Consider the following 25,249-nt stretch of genomic DNA (forward strand, 5'->3'; position numbering starts at 1 on the left):
AATGGAACTAATAATGTGGTGTAATAATGGATCTCTTACCCGCCTTCTCCTCCGAACAGACTGGGCGTTGTCAACACTTTGTGGACGCTCTGTAGAGAAAGAGAGAGAGAAGCCAGGTCCAAATTATACCGTATATTCAGTCTCTGTAAAGCTGGACACTTTAACATTTTAATGTTCAAGATCTACGACCATTGACTCTCTTTTGGAGCCAGCCTCCAGTGGCCGTTTGAGGAACTGCAGATTTGACACGCGTACGTTAGATTTTTCTTTCGTCCCCAGAGGTAGTCTTTTGAAAAATCAGACTAACACGCTTAACCTGCATCAGCCTGAGGAAATAATGTTTCTATCCTCTGATGGGACAGGTGTAATTGTGAGGCAAACATGTGGCCTCCGTACACAAGCGTGGTAGGAAATTTCCAGACGTTAGGACACGGTTAAAAGAGTGTCAGAGTGGGAAGTCGTTTAAAATCTACAGATAAAATTGGAAAAGTGAGTTTTTTTAGAGAGTAAAGTGAAAGTCTGAGCGTAAAAGATGAATGATCAGAGCAGCTTTGTCTGCTTTTTTTGAGGACACTGTTTGATGAATTTGTTGGAGATCTTTGGACCGTTGGAGTTCGTGTCCTTATATGAGCAAATTCATCAGTTGTCGCTTGCTTTGCGTGGATCTGACCGTCCCTTGGATGCTTTTTTTTGATTGAGGACAGTCAAAACTGTAGATGCTCAAGGTCTGAGCTGATCTGTCAAGATCTGGTTGAATTTGCCTTGCAGCGCTTGGTAATTTAAGTCCAAATAATAGGTCAGACTTTAAACCGGTCTGTGCAGTCTGTAACTCAGCCACTAGAGGGCACACTGACTCCACTTTTGGATATGTTTGGTGTTGAATTGAGACTGTGCAATCTGCATGGATCACGAGTTGTGAGGCAGAACGTGCACCGACCACCGTGGAGTCAGTTTAAATTTACTGACAATCTCCTTAGAGCCCTAAAGTCAAGGAGACATCTAACTTCGTCACGAGTGTGCCCGGTCACAGTCCTACCTGTGCGAAGCCCAGCAGTTTCTTGTTGGACATCTCCAGGTGTTTCCTGCTCAGCTCTGACTTCCTCAGCTGGCAGTCGACGGTCGTCAGCCTCCTGCTCAGCTCCACCACCTCCTCCTGGCAAACACACAGAGACAAACACACTCAGCGATTGGCGTCGAGGTGATGAGTTAAGACTTCATGAAAGGTTTAATTTGTTTAAAAAGAACATGTCTCTGCAAAGGTTTGGCACTAAAAGTAAAATGAATAGACTTTTTTGATCCACAAGGGAACCAGCTAGTGATCACTAAACTGCATATGAGGCTGTTCAGAGTACAGCTGTCATCAGGCTCTAATATCACACACCTGTTCTCACCTGACATTTACTCTGACTACCTCCAAATAAATCTCAGCCGCTCTTGATCTGTCTGACATCTTCTTGGCTGCGTGTCACTACGGGCGCCGCGGGCCACTAAGAGCTTAAACGGCATTAACAAGATCTCATTAGAAAGGTATCGCTCAAGTGAGGGCCACAGAAATTTTCCACGGTAACTGAAGAACACGCGGCACAGAGCCGACATTGTCCAAAACCGACGGGAGGACAAAGAGATGACCGGTAGGGAGGCGGTCAATAACGCAGCTCTTTTCTCTAAAGCGCTGGTTGCTCCCTACATGTGACAACGATCTCTCGGCTCTTCTCTTTGTCATTTCGCCCCCCAAGTCAAGATGTGCCACGCTGACGGACTTTCATCCAAACACAGCGCTGTGGTTAAATCAAAGGGTGCTACAGCTCAGTGGTAGTTCTGTGGGCGCGCACACCCAAAAAGAAAAGAGTAAAATCAATCAATACTTGCTGTGAGAGCAGCGGCTCTCCTTCAGGCAAAATGCTTTGGATCTGCACGTAAGGATTAGACGCTGCTTCATAATCAGCTGGAGATTTGATCGAAGACTGGAAATGATCCACATGTGCAGGCATGTGTTCATTTTTTTCAATTTGCAAAACTACAATTAAAGCTTCAAGTCAAATGTAGCACAGATTTGACCTGGTATTGACTTGGAGCCAGTTCCCTTAAAGAAGAAGCACCTTTCGCTTTGTGCTTTCAAACAATGCATAGATTCACAAATTTGATTAAGATTGCCGAGGCTCGTATTCAGCTTGGTAAATATGATGGAGCTGAACTCATATAAGCATGTGACCCTGTGCTGCAGCAGTCGCCCCTTTCTTCTCCGTTTCTTTTATTCTCTTATCTTTGCCACTGGATGCCACAGCCCGAGGATTTACCGAGCCACAGGTAGTGAGGCGGTGATCTCGAGAGCCGGAGTGAAATGAATAATAAAGCCTTCTTTCCATCAAAGCAGGGTGCGGGTGAAAACGGAGGCAGAGCTCAGAGGCCACAGAGGAAGGAGGAACGCAGCTTGATGCGATTTACATCGGAGTGGATGGAAATAAATAAATAAAATAAAGTCAGGGACTGATGCTGCTGCAGGGCCTGCAGTGTGTGACGGAGGATGGAGAGATTGACGGAGGAGAGGAAAAGCCTGGCTTTAAATTCCACATGATATAACACAGCCACAGTCGTTGGCTCTGGTCCTTAAACACAGATGCTTTATCAGTTTACCTCCTGAGTGCAGGTGATAACAGGTGCTCAGTGTGGTATCGTCCAACGGGAACTGATCTGTGTCGTGGACTGTGGAGCCACGAGGGCCGTGAAACTAGATGGTTTCCTCTCAAGCACGACGTACCTGCTTGGCCTCGGCTCCTCGTGCTTGCCTCTTGCTGGCCAGCTGGTTCTTCAGGTCTCTGATCTCGGCCTCCAGCAGCTGGATGACCTCCTCGTAGTCCTGCTCGGCGGTGCTGCTCTGCCGCTGCCCCGCCTCGGCCTCGGCTGCCTGCAGACGGCTCTTCAGTCGAGTGTTCTCCTCCACGGTCAAGCAGGCTTTCTGGGAAAGGGCAGCAGAGTATTCCACACCTGATGAACACCAGCATGCGCTAAACACATCGTGATCTCATAGCCTCTGCCGACGTCTCACCTCTGAGGTCTTCTGCAGCTCCTCCTCCAGCGTTTTCTTGCTGTGCTCCATGTCCTTCAGCATCACCTGCCGAGAGAGGCAGCAGATGAAGCCACAGCTGCGTCATCAGGTGAACATGAGAACCTTTGCAGCTTGGGCGGCTGCCAGGGGGCGCAGCTCATTTGGCCTCGGCGGCCGAACGCCAAGGTTACAGTTTCACTTCTACATTCACAGCAAATTCCTTGACAAGCTCTTTAATCTGAGGGCTATGATACGACAATATTTACTGCATGCTTCACTTGAGGATAAGAAATATCTGCAGTATCCATCTATATCTTCTGTGGCTTACTTGACTACCTGCTAACATCTGTTCAGATCACAGAAGCAATATTATTTTAGATTTTATTGCAGGAGTATGAATCATTCAGCCTTAGGCTACGTTATTTGATTCAAGTCTAAAGTAAGAGACACTCGGGAGGATATTCTCTGTTCCTATCAGCCTAGGCCTCCAGCAAAATAAACTCTTTACTCCCTCCTAATCAAAATTACGACGACACCAGCGTTGAACCTGCTGTAAAAATGCTCAACCGCAACGTGACCAAATTTGATTTAACAGGAATTAAGCGCTGGCTTTCCATCATTCGGTTTTGGCCACACTCAACCACCCTCTCGAAATGACGGAAAGTTAAGAAGGGACCCACTATTTTCTAAAATTCACAGCGCCACAGGCACCACACACCGTGGTTTCAGTGTCCAAACCTGATAAATTAGCTAGCTAATGGGAAATGTGTGACAATACCACAATTGTAGTTGATGATCTCGGGCCCATAAAATACATTTTGGATTCCTGCGTCTTCAATCACTTTCCGATATGTTTTTTTTTTTTCCCCACGTTGTAATGAATATAATATTGGAGGAAGATATACAGGTGGTTAGGAGGATTGTTTTCTAGCTTCCCCATCTCTTTTGCTGTGCAGTGCATTTAAAGAGACACAATATAATATGTTGAACACACAGAACGGCTCATGTTCTTGGACAAAACTGATCCCAGCTGGTCCTTTTATGCATTCAATTTGTTTCAGTGTAGCTCTGGAGATTTAATTAGAGCTGCCACCTAGACTATGAAATGTGGAAACAGTAGTGAATCCAAACGCGCACAGCCTTGTGGAGATTTGACGGGCCTCCGATGAGGCACCTGTCCGTAGACCTGAGCGACTTCATCCAAAGGAGAAGATGAACATTGGATTGAGGGTAATTAATTCTGCGACAAAGCTGCAACTACGGTGGCTCAAGGCTGAAGCTAATAAGTTGGCTTCGACCGTAAGCTGCAAATCTGGCCTTCGAACTGGCTCCGAGCCCAAACAGCGGGGGATTAAACGTGTAAACAATAGTAACTGAGGATTAAAGCGTGAACGTGCGCAAAGAGAAACCTTTGAAAAATGGGGATAATTGTGGATGTTTGGGGTTCTTCCGTCAAACGCCACTTTGTGAGAGCGCGTGTTCACCTTGAGCTGCTTCATCTGAGTCTGCAGCTGCTTCACCTCCGTCTGGAACTGCTCCATCTCCTCGCTGCTGTAGCTGCTCTCGGACTCGTACGTCTGCAGACACACGCATACAGTAAAGGTGGTTTTGAGGCTGTTAATGGCCAAATGCTTTGGGATGATGTTTGTGATGCTGCGTGCGCTGCTTACTGGTGAATGGAAAGCCGACGTGTCCATCAGGCTGGCTGCTTCGTGGTAGGAGAACGTGAAGGGATCCGTCCCCAGACCCAGCTCCTCCAGGTTCTCCTGGAAGATGCTGCGGGTGGCCTCCACGAAGTCTGAGAGTCAAAAGACAAACACAGAGAAGAAATGTTTATTACAGAGAAAGCAGGCTAACCAAAGCAGCCAGGAGAACTAAAGACAAAAACAGTTAGAGGTCCATTCAGAGCCTGGTCACTGACTGACGGCCTGGATACAAACAGAGACAGTGCTGCCTCATGGTTACACAACGTGACATCGCCCGCAAGTGACACAACCAGAAAGCGACATGCGAGCCGTCACACGCAGCCCGCGCTTTGACAGCATCTCAACACGGATCTTTCACCGCCGCCGATGACACAACTGGAAATACGTGTGACCTGTTTCAGTATATGTGTGCGTGCGCTGCTTCACCTCCATAGGCCACGGTGCCCTGCGGGTCCGGGGTCAGACTCTGTTTCAACTTCTTCCTCTTCTCCTCCGTGACATCCAACCCGAGGAAGGACAGAGCCTGAAAGAGACAGAGACGCGAAGGTAAGCGTGAACAAGTGAAGGACAGACAGGTGCACGTGGAGGTATTTTTACCGTGGTGCCATTGTGACGTCATTTGAGAAGATTAACTAGCACCAAACTAAAGTTGGGAAGTTCGCGAACGAACCGAATCGATCGAACGGCTCTTTTAAGTCAACAATGGGAACCAAGTTGCGAGCCGTTCTTTTGTTTTGTTTTATTTTTTCGGTGTTCCAGCCAAAATAAATGCTACAGCATCTGAATGCACTTTTGTGAAGTCAAAAACAGTAAAGCAAAGTGTAATTTTTGCCAGAATACTTTTATATATATATATAGTTTGAATGATTCTGGTCCAAATCCTACCCTACCATTCCTCCCAGTTCACAAATAATATAAGTTACTCCCAAGCTGGCATCTTGAAAAAACAACAACAACAAAAAAATCAAAATCAAAATGAGTCAGTCTTTTGAACGGCTCTTTGAAAGTAACAGATCCACAAGATCCAGCTCCCACTATAAAGCCGTAAATCCCATCTCTACGTCAGACTGCAACACATCAAATTAAAAGTCTTGATCCTTATTATCTGGGCTGTATTAGTTACAAACACTTTTTTTTTCAGTTTTGTGACGTTAGTGGGATTCAGAGACATGTTGGTCCATTTCAATCTTTGGAGCTGTGACAAAATTTTGGATAATCTGATCTTTATTGGCACAATAGTGAATCCCTTGTATTTAAACAGGATTTATATACTGTCATTTGAATAACCGCTTTATCTCTCACAGTTGGCAAATGAGATATTGAAAAACTCATTTTTTTAAAAAATAAAGCGTATTTTCATACCTTGTGACTCCTCCTCACCTATTACAGTATTTCTAAACACTATAAATACCCATAATCCATTTCTCTATAGTGCATTTGCGAAAGAAGCCAACGGACCAAGAGAGAATTGTGCCTGTGTTCAACTTTTAAACTCTCTCTGTCTCTCTAATCCCATTAATGAATTGGTAGATTAGGGTCAACCTAAGGCCGTGCTCGATCCGGACAAAATTAAAATCAGGAAAAAAAAAAGAAACGATCCTGAACAGAGGGCAGAGACAGTCAGACGGAGAACGAAGCAGAGGAAAACGGAGCCCATCAGCCGAGGGATGGGAAGCTGGAGGGCAGAGAGAGAATGTGCTGATAGGGTGAAAATAATTTACAAATGAAATGAGCAAGTGTGATAGAGAGATCAATGATTAGATTAAGAGAGGGTGAAGATTAAAAAGTGCTACGACTGTAAGAAATTGCAAGATTAGACCAGATCTCAGCTGACGCCAGACTGAACTACAACCGGGAAGGAGGGAATATGTTTATATGTTTAAGAAGGTTGTTCATGCCTCTTGCGAAGCCCCTCGCGATTTACGTTCCCCCTCGAGATGACAGCTGTGGTGATCTTTCTTTGTCCAAAATGGAATGAAAATCATTGTGTGTATTCCTTCTCCCCAGAGGATGAACCTTTCCCTATTAGACAGGTTATCAACTGGCCATAACAATTGGACTCTTGTCAAAGTCTCGGGTCTTTTACACCCAACATGTTGACTACTAGAATAGACCTAGCCTATGAACATGTGTCGTTACAAGATAATCAATCACCAAAGCAACTCGTCCTACCAAAAGACAAGCCTTACCAAGTCTAACTTGTCTGATTTGAGGCGTATGTACGGGTCCAGTGTTATCTTGGGTTTCGCCCCTGTCTGGCTGGTTGAACCTAGAAGAAGACACAAGAAAGGAGAAAAGGTGAAGGGAGGGTGGGAAAAAAAAGTGAAGAAGATCTAGACAAACAGAAATGGAAAGCACTGGGTTGGCTGCTCCAAATTATCTACATCTCGGGATGAAAATAACACAAAACATCAGCGAATTTTTCCCCGTCAAAAACCAATGCAACATAAATATTGTATTTGTTATTCAGGAAAATGAGCCAGTATTACATAGCTAAGAGAAAGAGTTGTTGCTCTCAGTTCATGAACTTTTGTAAGGCACTGTATGTAGAAAATACTATTGTAAACAGAATGTGGAGAGTGTACATGAGGCCACAGGACGCCTAGTAAACAACAGGAAGAGAAATATCATTGGATAATCTGTAATATCTGAGTGCACAGACTGATATTCTCGTGGGATTGTGGTGAAAGTGGGTGGCTTTGGTGATAGAGGAGGTGTGTGCGAGTGTGTGTGTGTGTGGGCGGGGTGGAGAATGACAAGCAGATGATTAAAAAACAGAGGAGTGGAAGAAAGGTGGATGATTATATAGATGAGAGAGCGAGGAGGGCAGGCAGCCAATGCCTAATGTTAATTTGATGAGTTTGTCTGTCCCAGATTTGTGGGGCTGCTTGGTACTAGGTTGGTGACCTCTGGGCTGGACCCCTGCTGCTAAAGGTATGAGCTGATTGTAGTGACTATCCTCAAATCGACCTCATCTCACCCAAAGGATTTACACTTTGCCCCCGCCCACCCACACACACACACATATATCCAGCGATGATTGACAGTCCTGCTGCTGTGACAACGGCTTAAAACACTGGTTACACCCAGAAACCACTGCGCATTATATTATATTTGTCATTCTATCTATAGTGCTAGACAAAAACAATGCAAATTACATGTCAAATGGGCATTTATAGGCTAACCCTAGGCCTAACCCTAGCCCTAGCCTTACATCAAGCCCTAGCCCTAGCCTTACATCAAGCCCTAGCTCTAGCCCTAGATCAAGCCCTAGCCCTAGCCTTAGATCAAGCCCTATAGCCGTAGCCTTAGATCAAGCCCTAGCCCTAGCCTTAGATCAAGCCCTATAGCCGTAGCCTTAGATCAAGCCCTAGCCCTAGCCTTAGATCAAGCCCTAGCCCTAGCCCTACATCAAGCCCTAGCCCTAGCACAAACCATCTACTCTACGAAAGGTGCTATTTTGTTTATTTATTCAAATATTATAGCTATGACTATGGTCAGAATCCTTGATATTATTAAATCCTTCTGGGACGCAGGTCTAGGACAGAAACTTCCAGGTGAGGTTTGGGGTGAGCTTTCTTGCAAAGGGTCTTCTATCAAAGGTATCCAGTGTCAATAGGCTTTCTAAGGCTAGCAATGCTTTCTCGTCTCCCAACAGAAATATGACTACATTCACTGCTTCGTTTGCCAGGAAACTTATATTGTCAGAGATTAAAATCCAAACTTCCACTTACACACATGCAATGAATCAAGGAAGTGCTATATTATTTTAAATTAGAAAAAAAAAAGGGACTGTCTATCTGGTTCACCACCTAAATTTGTAAAACGTTTAAACTCTTCTATGACTGTAGTTGTTTCTTTCCTTTTTTTAAAAACATACTTGGCCTTGAACTGATGACTGGCATCCTTCAAATTCATTTTTTTGATGTAACTTTTTTCTCCGAATCAACAAACAAAATTAAGGTAATATCAAAACTATAGCTGTGGTGGTTAGGATGTCATGACCCAAAAGCTCCCATCACCTAGTAAGTGCAGTAAACATCTTTTCAGCTGCTGTTTCTAAGCTCCGATATATAGGGTCCGTAATGAGGTCAAGACCTCAACATTATTCAGGGAAACAAAACAAATCCCCCTCCACAGGCAGTTGGCAACAGAACCAGACTCTGGGTGGGTGGTTGTTTGCGTTGCCCGGACATATCGTCACAAGTACATTTATCTCCCTAACAGGATTGAACACCCCCTGGGCCTTCGGGTCAGGGCAGACAAAGCAGAAGCGAAGGTCAATTTACTCAAGGCGATGAGTATGTGTCATGTGTTGACGCATAAGCGCTAACCAGCAACAGCGAAAAACAGACTTAAGACCGATTTCTGAGAATGACTTATACGGTATTTACATTTACAATGAATTAGTGCGCCCTTCCTTCCAACATGGCCTGTATGATAATCTGTAAAACATATAGGGGGGGAAAAATAAATCAAGAAAAAGAGATCCAGTCATTATTTTTATGTGCGCACCTCAACACAAAATGCTGACATCTGTCACAGCTAGCAACTGGCTTAACCAATAAGAGCCTGGCAGGGAGCTAAGTGGTCACAGCACCTAGGAAATAACCTTGGCTGGGGTAATCCCGGCCAATAGGATTGGGACAGGCTGTCGGGTGGCTTTCAGCCGGTGGCCACGGGCGACCCTTAACATTAGAGCTGCTTGTTTGTTGGAAATCTTTTAATATTACGCACTTATCCTTGGGGGGGAAAAAAGTGTAATGTTTTGTATTGTTTTCAGTCATTTTGTTCAGAAAAATGTCAACGTGTTTTCAACGTGTGCTTGTTACCAGTTTTTAAATTTAATTTAACTAATGAATGAGTGGGATTATGAGTCGTGGTAGGGCAACAACTACCCTGATGGTTGATCCTTGATTATTGCTTGTTGGGTAGCTGGTCTTTGTACCACTTTTTCTGGCCTTCTGCCGACCCACGGACCTGGCAGTACTCCTCACTTGTTTCTAACTCCACTCCAACTGTTTTTAGGGTTAGGGTTAGGGTTAGGGTTAAACTTAAACCTTTAGCCTCCATCACACTATAGGACAAATGTCCTTATGGGATGTTTATCAGACTTCACACAGCTCACTCTGCAGACGACAAAGTGTTTAAAAATATAGTTATTTCTCTGTTTTTTATATAATTTACAAAATGAGAAAGAGAAAATGAAGCAGCATCCATCTACAAGGAAGAACAATGGCCACTGTCCCAGTTCCAGATAATTTTTTGGTTACCCTGTCTTCTTGCATTTGGACAATACCTTTTCATAAGCCTAATTTTTCATACCTTGGTCTGACAGGGACGTGGCTGCTTTTTTCTCAAGCAGCACATGGTAAATGTGTGAGTGATGAAGAGACTCCAGTATAGTATCTTCCTCTTAGTATGGACTAGCTTTGACAGCAGCAATTTGTCTCTCACGTCAAATTCCGCATTGACCACGAGGTGTCGCCTCGACGTGCAGATTTTCATTGTCATTTAGAAACAGCAGCTTTCGAGCATTAGCACGACCTCTCTCAAATTATCTCTCGCACAGTCGCTGAAGACGCAGACCGACTACACCCACTATTATTAAAATTTTCCGTGATCCCTCTCATTCCCGCGTAGTCCGAGGTCCCCCACTGTGCTGCAGTTTTGATCAAATCCCATTCTGTCTTCTCCGCCTAATCCCCGGACGCTCTGAGGAAGCAAATGATCCCCCGTTCTTTATTTTTTATTTTATTCTCAGATCATCTGGGTTTATCTAATACGTGTTTGATTTGTGGCGCCGAAAATCTCAGCTCCGCTTTAGTAGGGGTTTAATGGTCATTTAAATAATATTTTATGACACAACTGCTTTGGTAAACTGTATTACATAAGAGATGTGGTGAAAAGGTAGATTAAGGGAAGGCAGTGATTATATATATGTATATATATATATATATATATATATACATCCACAGTTACATGCACTTAAGGGCAGTATACTGGATATCAATATTTTTTTCCTCTTTAAAAGCATCTCACAAATGTAAAGCTTCTTTAAATCAGCTCAGTTATTTCTTAAAACACGTGGCTACTGTAGATTTTATCAAACTTGACAAGTTGGGAACAGTGTATTTATTTGTGCCTCACGAGTGTTTTGGTTTTGGACAAAAAATGGAGCACTTATTCTAATAAAATATATCAGATTTTGATTAAAAAACGATATTCATACTGTTGGACTTATCTTTTAAGACGCATTGTTTAATATAGAGCTCAGTGCACAGAACAATAGGAGAGGAAGAAATAGAGTGTGCACAAGGTGTCCTACCTGAAATATGAATATCTGGAGGGCAGATGTCGGGAGAGGGTGAGGACACTGGGGCCGGCTCCTCTGCACAGATCTGCACAGAAAACAGACACATGTATTAAAGTGTGGAAAACCAGAAATAACTACATATTATAATAGAGATGCTTCTACTGAAACCATGTGTCACATCCAGCTCTGCAGCACCTGGTCATGACTAACTACTGTATATCTCTGTGTTTTGGTCATTTCCTGTTTTATTTTGTAAGTTACTACCACTCTGTCATTTCAGATGTCTTCACTTCCCCCGTGTAGTTGCTGTACCTGATTGTTAGCCCCGCCCTAATGCGTCTCACCTGTGCCTCATTGATCCCCTTGTATTTAGCCTCAGTGCTTCCTTCCCACTTTGCTCATCTTTGGACTTCACGTCAGAAACGTTCAAGTCTTTTCCTAGTGTGCTTTGTGCTTTTCTGCTCCTTGTGATTTTTTTGTTTGGACTTTGTCTTCGCCTGCTTTTTTTAAGAAAAGACATTCTTTCCAAAACCATGGACAGATTCACCAACAACCGACGAAAACAAAACGGAGCTCACACTTTGCAATTTCACTCTCCTAAATCAGAAACAATTCACATGCATACCAATTTACGTTTTATGAGCTGTCTAATTTTAAACAAAACATTGACCCAAAGTTTGCTTGCAAAATATAATGTCTAACTATTCATTGCTATACTATAAATACAAGCAAAATTAAAAGCCATGTTTTATTTCTTGACTTCATTTTTAAAATTCAGTGAGAGTTTGTAATGCATTTAAATAAACTATAAATAAACTAGTTGTTTATCTTAAACTTTAGCAAAGGTCTGTTATTCCTTTGACACACTTCAGGATCTACTGACGTCAAGACAAGAAACTATTAATTCACTATACAGTAGGTGAGAAAAAGACCTTTACAGTTCCAGTTATTTCCCACAACTCAGTTTCTATCTGTCCTCCTTCTGTCAGTGAGTTGATGCAGGAGATGACGTGAGATGTGCTCTAAGACGTGCTTTGGGAAACAGAAGCGGCCTAATTATATTTCTTCTTTTTTTTTTTATTCTGTACTTGTTGCTGTTGCAAGAGCAACAAAATGCTGTGTAATCTGGGAATCCACTAGTGTGGAACTGACCTCGGGTGATCTGATGTGAACTTTTAAGCGTCCGGAGTTGTAGCTGTTGCCCGCGGCTCGCTGGACTCCGTTGTGGAGAGACGTGCTGCTTGGAAAGAGCCCTTTACCTGGTATGAAGGCTATCTCCACTACGCTCTCTTGGCTGTAGGGAAAACAAAAAAAAAACATGAAAACATTAAAACAATAAATTAATTAAAACGATCTACATAAGCGTAGATGGGTACAAATGGAAAATATGTGAACATCAGTCATAAGGACATCGGCTGAATTTCAGGAGAAGGTCAACGGTTTCTTCTCGTTGGTCAAAAAGCCCTGAATGTGGTGTTGGGACAGATACTTTATTGATTTTAGTTACTCATATAAGCACCACTCACTTGAATTTGACTTTGTTCAGCATGCTTTTGGCCTCCTCGTGTGTCACCCCTATCAAGGACTCCTTATTAATGGCAATGAGCTGATCTCCAGGCCTCAGACGTCCATCCTGCGCAGAGAGACAGATGCGTTATTCATACTGACTGAAGAAAAACATGTATTCCTGGTGCCAAGAATCTCGGCACCTATCCAACTATAGTTAATATCAAGTATTTGTCACAGCCACTGTTGTTGTCAGCTGTGGTTTCCTATGACTGAAGTCTGGTGTGAGGGTTATGGTTAGGGATAGGGAACCAAAATTGGTCATGGCTCAGGATCCCCTAAAGAAAGAACCACAAATAAACGACAACAGAAAAATGCCTTAAAGCTTCTGAATTACCAGCGTGGTAAAGAAATCAGAAGTAAGAACCAAGTTTTTTAGCGGGGCTTTGTTTGCGCTCACTGTGTCACAGCAAAGACGAATTTTGACGTCACACTCATGCATCACAATGCGTTGGGTTTTCTGCACGGAAATACTCAACGCCTACGCTGATGATGCTCGATTGTATCTTTCAGGTTAGCATCTCAAACTTCCCGCTTTCACTTTCACTTAAACCCTGCTTATCTACTGTAACCCACAATTAAACATTTGGAGAGGTCATCAGTTAAGAGTTCTGGGGTTCATTTAAATTAAATTCAAGTCACATGTCATCAGTAGTGTCACCATAATGATATTCTTCGGTTTGTAAAACTTGGCCGCAGTGATTTAAAATAGAACCAAGTTTTCAGAGTTAAATTTAAGTAAAAGTACACACGGTATTGTGCACACAGTATATATACAAAGCAGCTGTGAAGTTTTAAATAAATAAAGCCATACCTCCACACAACATTAATCCAACCATCTGTACTCGAGTTTCCTTTCAGGGAGTAGGCTACAGCGCAGAAGGCATGCTTCTTTATTTTGGCCCATTTAATTTACACAGACACAAAATCCTTAAAATGCAACCGTGTTAAAGAAAGGTCACAGCAAAGCGAAGCTGTACGTCTGCGGTCTGTCATTAAGTCTCACGCAACACTATACGCTAATGCCGGGCTCCACGACAACAGCTACTGTCACCGACTCTCTCACTCTCTCTTTCTCTCAATCTCCCGCTTATGGAAGCAGGTTGTCCATTTCCTCCAAATCCCAACCCTTAATCCCTTGTGCCATATAGGCAGCAGGCTAGCATTTCATGCACTGCGATTCTCTGCATGGGATGAGTCAGCAGGGGGATTATGCAGCCATGCATTTGTCAAAACTGCGGTCGCTTTGAGGTAGCGAAACCCCATTCAAAACAGGAAAAATAGATTTGGGTGTAGATTAGCGAGGAGGGTTTAGTAATGGAGATCATTTGTAGACCAAAGTCTGGGACACCATATGATCTTTTCACTCCTTTTGTTGAAGATAACGAGCCTCGGCCTGTTTTCAACTTCCCAACTTCCTCTTATATAGCCCGCTAAGGATTTTCTGAAGATGGATGTCGTAGCAAATAAGCGGTGTAAAAATGACACCTCTTGGCTGGGCCCTTGTTATGGTTTAATTTTGAGAAACAGAGCCAAACCTCAGCAAAAAAATAAATATATATATATAGTATATAGTGGCCAATTTTTCAAGGTGATTAAAGCTACATAAGCGACATCTTATAGCCAAGCGAATGAAATGCATGAAAATCCTCCCAGGCAGGGAGAGACTGGCTGTTCGGTGCAAACATGTATCACGTCCATAGCACATAGAAAAACCCTACCCTTATTTGCAGCAACGTGTGTCAGTGCTCATAAAAAAACGCTTTTGCGCATCGTTAACCGAAAGCTACAAGACACCCGATGATGATAAACCTCGCATGATGTTTGCAACCAGAATCATCTGCCTGGAAACAGACGCCTTCTAGCGTGCAAAGTGCAGATTCCTGTATTTTTTTGTCTCCCCATTTCATTTCCCTCCTTTTTCCTTCCTTGTCATATCGCCTGTTTTGAAAGGGAGTGGGTGGACAGAAGAGGCGAGGAGGATGGGATTGGGAGAAGAGGAGCACGGGAAGCACGAGAAAAGGAAGAAAGGCAGATACTGTACGTGCAAACATAAGGATTTATAGCCTGAGATTCCTGCATATGTCTGCGCTGTTATTTTTATTCCACTACAATCCTGACAGATTTGAGGCAATCTGAGTTAAGTTTGAACCTGATAAAATACAGGATTCAGATGGTATGTGTACTTCTGTGAACCAAACGGCCAAATGTTCATTATGAAATAAAAAAAAACTAGATGAGTGGGAAGTAGGAAGACTCATGCAGAAGCCTGGAGAAACCGAACAACTGTGACGCTCTCCCCCTAAAGCGAATGCAACCTTTAAAGCCACCAGTGATGTTATGAAGTCGCACAGTCCAGCACTTGTTGTCCTGTTCCTGTAAAGCAGAAACATTGCCTCTGACACTCTGGCTATAGCGCAGAGCTCATCGATCATGTTTACCAGCAGGTTGCTGTCGAGGTGCGTGGAACATTTCCGGTCGGTTTGTTCTTTCTCACCTCAGCCCTTACTGGACTGGTGCACTCTGGCGATCAGCAATCAGCTGCTCTCTAGATATTAAAAACTGCATATGTCAAGAGATTAATAGATCCCCAGTAAAGAACAAAACCAGCAATATATGTCTGAATATGCAGACAAGTGTAAATGTGTGAGAGTAATGGCAGAGCTGCCTCCTGGATTCATGACTGACCTTCACACTTGGTGTAGTGTGTCTGTTCTGGGACTGTGGGACTCTGACACTGACGCTAATATAATGTTGAGAATATCCAAGTTTCATATTTTTTAATCCGGACTGAATTCCTAAATCTTGGCAGAGGTGGTACAGAAGAAAGCTTTGCAAATGGTGTTTGCTGGAGCGTTGCTGCTAACATTTCTGCATAAATTCAGAACGTCACAGAATTAATTAGTTAAGAATCTGAGCTCACGTCTTGTCACCCCACCAAGGGATCCAACTTTCTGCACCTAATGGTGAACAACAATCCTGACACCCTTAAACAGTATCATGATTAACTGCAAAATTGCAAATGGGAGGTATACGTATTTGTAGGCTCACTACTCTAATTAAACATGTTGTCGTGCAGTTTTACTCACTCATGCATCACTGACTACTGTATGTACTTTTTAAGATGAATGCAGAGCAGCCTTTGAACAAAACTATCCTACTTCTTGCTGGTCAAAAATAAACTGCACAGAGAAGAATTAGCAAGCGTTAAAATCGCATACATTTAAAGTACTTCATGAGTCGTACGTCTAAAGTGCAGCCCGGTTGTTCCTTAAACCCAGTTTTCTTGCTAAAAAGCAACACTAATACACACAATAATTCAATAAGATTGACATACATAGAGCTTGTGTGAGCCCTGTGTGAGCCGAGGTGACAGGTGGTTATTGTATGTCTGTTTTAGACATACAGTTAGTCACTGAAACAGGATCAGCAGCTTTTGACCTGAGCGTGGCTCAGCAGTATTTTACACTAATCTGTGGCCAAAGCTGCAGAGGTCTGCACATGCACTCTTCCAATCCCCCTTCTACTTATTCCCCCGCTCTCCCCGCCCTTTGCACACTGGCGGTATGGTCGGGTCTCTCCTCTTTCCGGCATCGTGTTAGCTTCATTTCCCCGACTGCTCCACTGCATCCATCTCAGTCACATTTTATCCAGTTTTCCTCGTGGTGTTCCGGTCAAGGCTCAAGGGATGCAGTTAACTACCGAGCTGTCAAGCTGCTCAAGGAACAATATGCTAGGGAATGTGTTGGCTGTAGCTCGCTGTAGGTTGGACACCTAATAAAGTCAGAAATAATGGGTCCCAGTGACCCATGGTCCGTCACACCTTGTGCTGGTTTTAAGTGGGCAACGATATTCAGTATGTTAACATAAACAGTGTGAGGAAAGACGGTAGACTGTCCAGTTTTTTGGACATTTAGGTTATTAGTTTGCAGACTTACAACATTATGATTTGGCTTGGAGAAACATCCATTCCTACACTACGACTTTCATCCCTCTCCTCCAATATCTGCTGTTTGGTGGTTGTATTTCAGGCCAGCATTCAGGTTAACTGGTGATTTTAAAGTTGTCGTAGGTTTGCATGTGAGCATGAACGGTGGTTTGTCTCTTTACATTAGCCCTGTGAGACACTGGCGACCTGTCGACCTGTCTGACCCAATGTCAGCTGAGATAAGCTCTATCCCCCCTGTGACCCTCTAGAGGATAAGTCTTGGTGGATAATGGATGGATGTATATTTCAGACTAGTGTTCTCATTTCTTACCCGGTGACAGTCTCCTCCAGACAGAACCTCCTGGATGAAGACGGCGGGGCCGTCGGGTCTGTTGGAGCCTCCTCCGATGGTGATGCCTAAGCTGCTGGATCGTGCTACTGAAATGAGCTGAATCACTCCTTCACCTGGGTGACTGAGAACACAACAACACATATCAGCCTATAACCCACATCAGCTTACACTAGCTAGCGTTTGGGTGGCAGAAATCAACGAGCACAAAAAGAAGTCTTGTAGAGTCCGAACCTTAAAGGGGAATTACCATTTTTAACAACCTGCACCTTGTTTCTGGCATAAAATACGATCGTTTACTCACCCATATAACTTTGGTGTCATTTGGAGTCGTTCGGAAGATATTTAGATCCAGCGGAGCTCTGGACTCAACAGGGAAAAGTATTAGCATATCATAACAAAATATTGGTGAAATGAATGGGTTTCGCAGCAGATAATACGTTATTTAGAAGCTGCATTTGGGTGCCCCAGTCACTCCCACTATATGGATATAGCGGCGCTCTGCTGGATCTAAATATCTTCCAAACGACTCCAAATGACACCAAAGTTATATGGGTGAGTAAACGATCGTATTTTATGACAGAAATAAGGTCCAGGTTCTAAAAAACGGTATTTCCCCTTTAAGGCTCATTTAGGGTAGCTACCAAGGGACAGCCGACGCCGGTGCAAGCCATTTATTTGTGCGCTCGTCGGTCTGACTTGCTCTGTAAAAACAAACACTAGTCAGTGCTGTGTCTTTTTTGCCAGTCGGGTTAATTTTTGTTTACACTTCACTTTTAACAGTGGCGACTGAAACTTTTGCCGAAATTTCGAGTCACACAAATGTTTGTATCTCCGAACCTGCTCAGTTAAACTTCCCTTGATGTGTTCCATCTTTATTGATCCAAAACAATCAACTGGAAAACGCGTAGTTCCATTTCAGGGAAGGTGCACGTCAGCTGTGGTATTAGGGTCTGCATATGTTGCATGTATGCTACGGCGTCAAATAGGCGCAGAAGCCTAAACCACCTATTAGTGTGCCGGAAATGTCTCATAATCTCTAGGTCATGCGTCAGCAATGGGCCATGTGCTGCACTGAGGTAGAGAAGGTAGAGAACAGTGCAAAACACGATCAGTCTTCACTTTCCCGTAGTTCCTCATCCGTGGATGGAGTGTTGTGTGATCCGTGGATCTAATGAATCTAAACTTAGCTAAAATTAGCGAAAGATCATGCTTAGTAGAAAAGAAGTTCTTTGGTAAACCTATTGTCTTGGTCATAGTTATAAGTAAGTAAAGTCTTGTACTGGATCCTCAGTGAGGCGTTGTAACTGGCTCCTTGCACACGCCAATGTGGTGTTTATGTTTGAAATGAAGTGAAGTACATTTGAGGACAAACAAAATGGTGCTTTGCATTGTACACATGGGAAATCACTGAGCCAATGTGAGCAACACACACCGGTAGTGTCCTGACACACTGTACCTCCCTGCATAATGGGGACAACATTAACATAACAATCACTTTATTTGTTTTCACTGAAAGTAACTTTGAGATAACTTTCAGCTAAATGTACTTTCAGAGACTATTGCTTTTTTACAGGTTTGACAGTAGTTACGTTCAGCTATTACGTTTAGTTGGCATTTACACCTTCCACTTTACACACAGTTAAGCCGTGGTTACTTTCTGTCGCTGGCAATATTAATGCAAGTTAACCGGTGACTGCAGAAAGTTTCTCTTGGTCTAAATCCTTATTGTTGGCGCTTTATATTCTATGATCCTTTGTTCTGGTTTAGCTGTGTAGAGTGTCCAGGTATGGATTATGGAGTAGAAACCACGCACTAACAGAAATCTAAATTATTAGTCTTTAAGTCACAACTTGAGCAAACTCTTACCTGAGGGAGCGCAGCATGGGCCCACTGTTGTTGTACATGTTCTGAGAGCCCGCCGGACTCAGCAACAGAGGACTCTGGGAGCGGGACGAGGAACCAGATGACGTGCTATCCATGTAGCGGCCTCCTTTTGATTGGCGAAGAGGACACAAGACAAGAAGTATTTAAGCAGAGGCATTTAACATGTGCTTTGTTGCCAAAAGAGCAGAGTGAGTGAAACCTTTGGCACCCCAAGATGATGGAGCTATTTCAGTGCAGGGAATGAAGTTTACAACACATTTCATTTCAGATCTGGCAGAATAAAAGCACTCATCGGTTTGCTGTGACCACAGATGGCTCCAGTAGCGCCGAGGCTCACATTTAAATACATGTGCCGTCCTTTCAAACCTTTCTTAAGCCTGAGGCAAGGCATAATACCCAACATGCTGACCAACCGACTGCAGAGCAACCCAAATATCCCCCCAGACTTTTTTTTTTTCTTTTAATCCACTGCTTTGGGTTGACATCTGCTTCTGTCCTGTCCTCACAATCACAGGTAAATCTCTGAGGGAGGTTATTTGTGCTGCGGCTCATGGCTGATATGTCATGGGTTCTTTAATAACACAATGGTGCAAGGACAATGGTGTGACATGAAGTGAGTTTCGGGGTCTGGTTGCATAAATCTTCACTTCACAACACTTAGCATCAGCATTAATCATCTTTTTTTCATCATAGTGTTCTTTACTCCATCGTTTGCACTGTGATGCCAAAAGTCGAACAAAAATGGCAGCACCGTGTGACACTTCCTTGAGTGGACCATGTGTCCAAGCCTTAGGGTTTATGGACACGTTAATAACACCTCAGCTAAATTTAGGTTTGTAATCGTTTTAGAACAATGACACAGGATTTTACAGAGATAGGGAAAGTGTATTTTCAGAGGAAGGCCCGAGTTCATTTGTAGATTTTGAATGTCATTCATAAAAAACTGGCAGATTCATTATTCCATTGTCACGTCATGTCCAGCTTTGCTACTGGCTGAGACTTTTCCATTTAGGCGTTAGCTTGTGAGTTGTATTATAGGAAATTGTCTCCTCGGGAAAGTCTCCTAGCGCTAGCAGCCTGATAAGTAGATGCACGGCACTGTTTTGCAGGTCTGTGACCAAAAATTAAAGTGTCTTTCCTTCGCTTGTGGACTTTGTATGGACTTCAGGCTAGATACCAGCAGTGAGCCAGGCTGCTATGGAGTAAATGAAGCTAACCTAAAAGCCCTTCCACGGTGCAAAGATGCTAATCTGCAAAGGTAGCAGCTCACACATACTGTAGTCCTCCAACAAGCCGTTGGCTTTAGAGGAAATGACCAACAAAGAAGAAAGTTCACAACAAGAAGCACAAACAAGGGGGAGGACAGATAACGGATACATTAGTTTTACTGATTTTCCGCTATAAAAATGTTATTTGTTTAGTCTTTTCCATAACAGAGGTGAAGCATACAGACTAACAGCGGCACAAACACAGACAAAAGTAGCCTATATTTCCATTTTTCCACATATTTTTTGACACAAGCGTCAGTGGACAGCTACGACAAGAAGATATGTGTCTGCAACAGTAGCATGCCGGAGTCCCGTCCAACGTACTGTATTTTAAGATCGAGTCCGGATGTATCAACACCATGCCGTGCAAAGGGCGCACAAGAGCGCTCACGTGCCGAAGATGTGCTTTAACACATCTGTACCAGCTGGCTGCCTCCTTCTAAAACTGAAGCAGATGTTGTGCAATTGTGTAATGGACAAGTGCACTTGTCAAAAGCCATTTTTAAAGGCCGACTTACTCCGTCACCCCCTTCAGGCGCAGTGCTCCGTCAGACAAAGTTAGGACGTTTGGTGGCGCCTGCAAGTTGCTTGATGTCATAATTCTGTTAACCTCGCAATTCACACTTAGTCTTGGTTTCTGAATCCCTGTTCTTTTAGTTTTTTTGTTTAGTTTTTTTACCTTACATTCAATTTAATGCACATTAGCAGAACCTCTACTAGTGTAATTGTATATTAAATTACACTGAGCAGTTCTGGAGGAAAGAACGTGAACTGCATCACATAAAGGACTGAGCAGGGGTTTACCTACCTTGCTGAATTGGGGAGTTGCGTGTTGATCCTGTGCTACCATTGGATCCATATTTCTCCAGCAGCTCTGCAAATTCTCTCCTTTACAAAAAAAAAAACAGGAAGAGACACGTTAAGGATATTGCTGTAGTAGGAGCATGACTATCGGGCACAGATTAGAGACGACAGAATGGATTTAATATTTTAAAATATCCACTATTTGATAATTGTTCATGCCACACTTCTAAGTCTTTGATGTTATCACGGTTTAGCGCGGCTCTTAATTATCTCGAGTCACGCTTGTTGAATGCGTGCTGACTTGCCGTTTCTTGTGTTTTATGCTATATATAGACTGTTTTAGATGAATCATTATTTCCTTTTTGTCTTTGTAATCAGTGCTTTTGTATTTGTTCTTTTTCCCCAATTTTATGGATTTAGATAAAAGGCTTTATGTGCATCGATGGTCTATAGCTCCTTGATGGCAGCAGCAGCCATCCCCAGCAGGATCAACACAAAAAACGATTTAGGAACAACTCAGCACAAGGTGTTGACCTGGCCTCCAAATTCACTAGATCGCAAACTGATCAAGTATCTGTGGGATGATCCACAGAGGACCCTCCCTTCAACCCATAGGACCCAAAGGCTATTGCCAGACACCACAGGACACCCTCAGAAGGTCCATGTCCATTCTCTGATGAGTCACAACTGTTTTGGAGGCACAAGGGTTCTTGTTTAATCAGGACTATTATTTTACAAATATTCTTCTTTATGTTAAAGGCAACATTGAGACGTAGTCTTATTAGTATGTGCAGAGAAGAAGAACGGCCCAATTTAAATGCATTAATTTGCTTTTAAGTGATTTAAAGTTTGCCCTACTACAACCAGATGTTCCAATATTATCATATTTTGTGCGATGTGCATTATTTTATTTATTATTATTATCTCAAAGCCTGATGTGCTCCATGGAGATGTTTTTCCATCTCTCAGCTTTTGTCTTTTCATTTCACCTGCTGAGGTGAGGAGATGAGAACAGGACGTTACTGAAACTTCCCCTGCTGATTGCAGCATTCTCTGTTATGACTTTCTTCCACTTTGCCTTCATCCAAAAAAGCATTTTACTGACTGGGCAGGTCCATTTTTGTTTTTATGGCAGGAGATTTCACTTGTGTCGTGTTCCTTGTATTAGAAAAACAGACTCCAGTATCGGTAGGACACAACAAATTCCAATTTCGTGTTCCCGTACACTTAAAAATGAATGGGTTCACACATTCATTAAATAATACACCGCGCTGAGATTATAAAAATAGCAAAGTGGTAGTAGTAGCCGAGCTGAGCCAGTTTTGACTCGTGTGCGTTCGCATGGAGGGGGTTTGAAGGGGAGTCACGAACGGACAGACGAGAATAATCCCTCCCCTCCAGCTCCTCCATCCCCGGGCTGCAGGGTAGTTAAAGCACCGCACACAGATTAACACACAAGGCTCATCTCGTCAGGAGCGCTACCCCGGGTTAAGCTCTCTCCCCTTGTCTGCTGTCACTCATCCGCATGCACCACACAGAGGGCCGCTGGCGGCCACTCCACCCCTGATACCGGAGAAATAACCACAATCACGCGTCGTCCCACATGTTCCGTAAAACCACAGTCTGCTGCGTCACGCCACTATTACCGTAACCGCCTCCTAATTTCTGACATGTATCCTCTCTAACAGCTTAGGTGCAAATCCTGCCCGCTTCAGACTCTCTTCACACCAGAAAACATCAAACTTGTTTAAACATGCAAATCCTCCACTACGGCACCTTCGTACAGTTAAGGATCGTATTGCATTTGGTGGAGGGAGGACGGGGGACTAAGATGCTGACAGCTGGCACTGACCTTGTTTTCACCCAAACTGGTCGTGGTGAGATTAGGAAATCAGGTTGAGCACTAATACTACCGGCCTTATACCACGCCAGTATTGCCATGTCTATACTCAGCTGTTACATGTCTCGGAGACACATTTTGAACTAATCTGTTCACCGGGATGTAAACATGAAGATCTTGTATTGATGATGGGAGAGTCTGACCACTGCACAAAGCCTTCTCCAGCACATCCCAAAGATCCTCAATGAGGTTAAGGTCTGGACTCTGTGGTGGCCAATCCATGTGTGAAAATGATGTCTCATGCTCCCTGAACCACTCTTTCACAATTTGAGCCCCATGAATCCTGGCATTGTCATCTTGGAATATGCCCATGAACATCAGGGAAGAAAAAAATCCATTGATGGAATAACCTGGTCATTCAGTATATTCAGGTAGTCAGCTGACCCCATTCTTTGGGCAACATAATGTTGCTGAACCTAGACCTGAGCAACTGCAGCAACCCCAGATCATAGCACTGCCCCCACAGGCTTGTACAGTAGACACTAGGCATGATGGGTGCATCACTTCATCTGCCTCTCTTCTTACCCTGATGCACTGGTTCTCCACTATCCTTCCAGTTTTTAATAATACGTTGGACAGTTCTTAACCCAGTTTTAGTAGTTTCTTCAATCTCCTTAGATGTTTTCTCTGCTTGATGCATGCCAATGATTTGACCCTTCTCAAACAGACTAACATCTTTTCCACGACGACGGGATGTGTCTTTAGACATGGTTGTTTAAGAAATGAGAAGCTACTCATTGCATCAGTTGGGGTTAAATAACTTATATAGATAATTACCCATGCAGTAACTATCCAATAGGAGGCTCGTACCTATTTGCTTGGTTAAATCCAGGTGGCGACTTTTTTTTTTGGTCAGGCATTAACCAAAATGCATTCATTGCTCAAACCACCTACTGGAATCTGGATGTGAATCCCAAGCTCTGGTGTCAAAATCCTGCGCTTTGTAGGCCCACCATCCACCCCAACAGCCTCTATTTACGTCTGCTGCCACATTCATATATCACTTCATTATTTTTTTTTAAAAAAAGGTGTGAATGTAATACTGTTGGCAAGAACTTTCGTCAGCACAATGTAAGACTGTCACTTTCTGAGATGAATGCATGGTTACCACAGTGATTATGATTATGTTGACCACACACACTCATCAGCATATAAAGATTGGTGTTTTTTACTTCATGCTACAATCACAGATTCATGTGTTCACTTCTTCTTTGTGTTCACACCACAAACCAACAAGATGAAGAGAATGGCTGCAACATTTATGTGTAGTTCATCTATTTGCTGGTTAACGGTTCATGAAATCTACAATCTAGTTATAGCCTAAAGACCAACGTGCCACTGTGTGAATGTCTCATGGACGTCTGCTTACTTTGCTTCCTCATCTCTGGCTATGAGAAGGCGCATGTGATTGGTTGCAGAGGCTGCTCTCAAGACGTCCACGGCTCTGTGAAACAAACGAGACGCAAAAAGAAAAACACATGTAACAGCGTCGCTACGGCATCGCCTCAGTCGATCATGGTTTTTACAAACGAACATGAACTGGATTACCTCTCACTCGTGACTCCCACTAGACTGTCCCCGTTCACCTCCAAGATCTGGTCCCCTGGCATCAGGTTTCCTGTCAGTGGTCAAACACAGGTCAGATAACAGTCCTGCAGTAAACAGTGAGGTCGTCAGAGGCAAGGGGAATTTGTAAAACAGGGGTAGTGATCCCTTTTAGTTTGAGATGAATCCAAGCCAGAGATTCGTTCCTGTAAAGTACTGGACACCACAGTACTTCTCAAAGTGTGTATGTACACTCATCAGCCATAACATTACGACCACTGTCAGGAGAAGTGAGTAACATTGACCATCTTCTGACAATTCAGTGTTCTACTGGGAAACCTTCGGACCTGGCATTCACGTGGATGTTACCCCCCACCTAGACCAGACCAGACACCCCCACCCCATAGCAATGACACTCCTTGATGTTCAGCAGCCATCCCCAGGAAGGTCAACACAAAAACGGTTTAGGAACATCTCAAAAAACATGAAGAACAGGACAAGGTGTTGACCTGGCCTCCAAATTTACTAGATCCCAAACTGATCAAGAATCTGTACGATGATCCACAGAGGCCCCTCCCCTCAACCCATAGGACCCAAAGACCCCCACTAACAATATTCTGTTGCCAGACACCACAGGACACCCTCAGAAGACCCATGTCCAACCTCTGATGAGTCACAACTGTTTTGGAGGCACGAGGGAGACCTGCACTATATTAGGAAGGTGGTCATAATGTTATGCCTGATCGGTGCATATGCATTGCCACTAGACTGGTTAGAGTAGCATCAACTGTGTAAAGTGGAACAATGATGTGAACAGGAAATGACAAGGTCTTATAAATTTTGCAGTCAGTGGGGATAAACAAAAAAATAAAGGGACATGATGTGAGTGACTTTGTGAAATGTTTTCAGCCAGAATAGAGAAATGTCACTATGG

At 43.4% G+C, this 25,249-nt stretch overlaps 1 protein-coding gene across 2 annotated transcripts in view; it reads right to left on the reverse strand.

Annotated features, from left to right (window-relative positions):
* Positions 1 to 25,249, reverse strand: part of LOC311506712 (syntaxin-binding protein 4) — a 32,542-nt gene that overhangs the window by 1,504 nt on the left and 5,789 nt on the right. The window contains exons 3-18 of one of the 2 annotated variants that reach the window (XM_084570782.1): positions 24,319 to 24,388; positions 24,140 to 24,214; positions 20,875 to 20,954; positions 18,781 to 18,904; positions 16,894 to 17,035; positions 12,595 to 12,701; positions 12,221 to 12,362; positions 11,081 to 11,153; positions 6,942 to 7,021; positions 5,179 to 5,275; positions 4,717 to 4,844; positions 4,531 to 4,623; positions 3,047 to 3,112; positions 2,759 to 2,956; positions 1,037 to 1,153; positions 40 to 89 (exon numbers count right to left, since the gene is read on the reverse strand). In XM_084570782.1, the coding sequence (XP_084426908.1) occupies positions 40 to 89; positions 1,037 to 1,153; positions 2,759 to 2,956; positions 3,047 to 3,112; positions 4,531 to 4,623; positions 4,717 to 4,844; positions 5,179 to 5,275; positions 6,942 to 7,021; positions 11,081 to 11,153; positions 12,221 to 12,362; positions 12,595 to 12,701; positions 16,894 to 17,035; positions 18,781 to 18,904; positions 20,875 to 20,954; positions 24,140 to 24,214; positions 24,319 to 24,388 (1,642 nt within the window). The remainder of the gene's footprint in view (positions 1 to 39; positions 90 to 1,036; positions 1,154 to 2,758; positions 2,957 to 3,046; positions 3,113 to 4,530; positions 4,624 to 4,716; positions 4,845 to 5,178; positions 5,276 to 6,941; positions 7,022 to 11,080; positions 11,154 to 12,220; positions 12,363 to 12,594; positions 12,702 to 16,893; positions 17,036 to 18,780; positions 18,905 to 20,874; positions 20,955 to 24,139; positions 24,215 to 24,318; positions 24,389 to 25,249) is intronic. The other variant, XM_084570781.1, reaches the window with a different exon arrangement.

This window comes from Chelon labrosus (assembly GCF_963514085.1).
Source record: "Chelon labrosus genome assembly, chromosome: 21".
Lineage (NCBI taxonomy): Eukaryota > Metazoa > Chordata > Actinopteri > Mugiliformes > Mugilidae > Chelon > Chelon labrosus.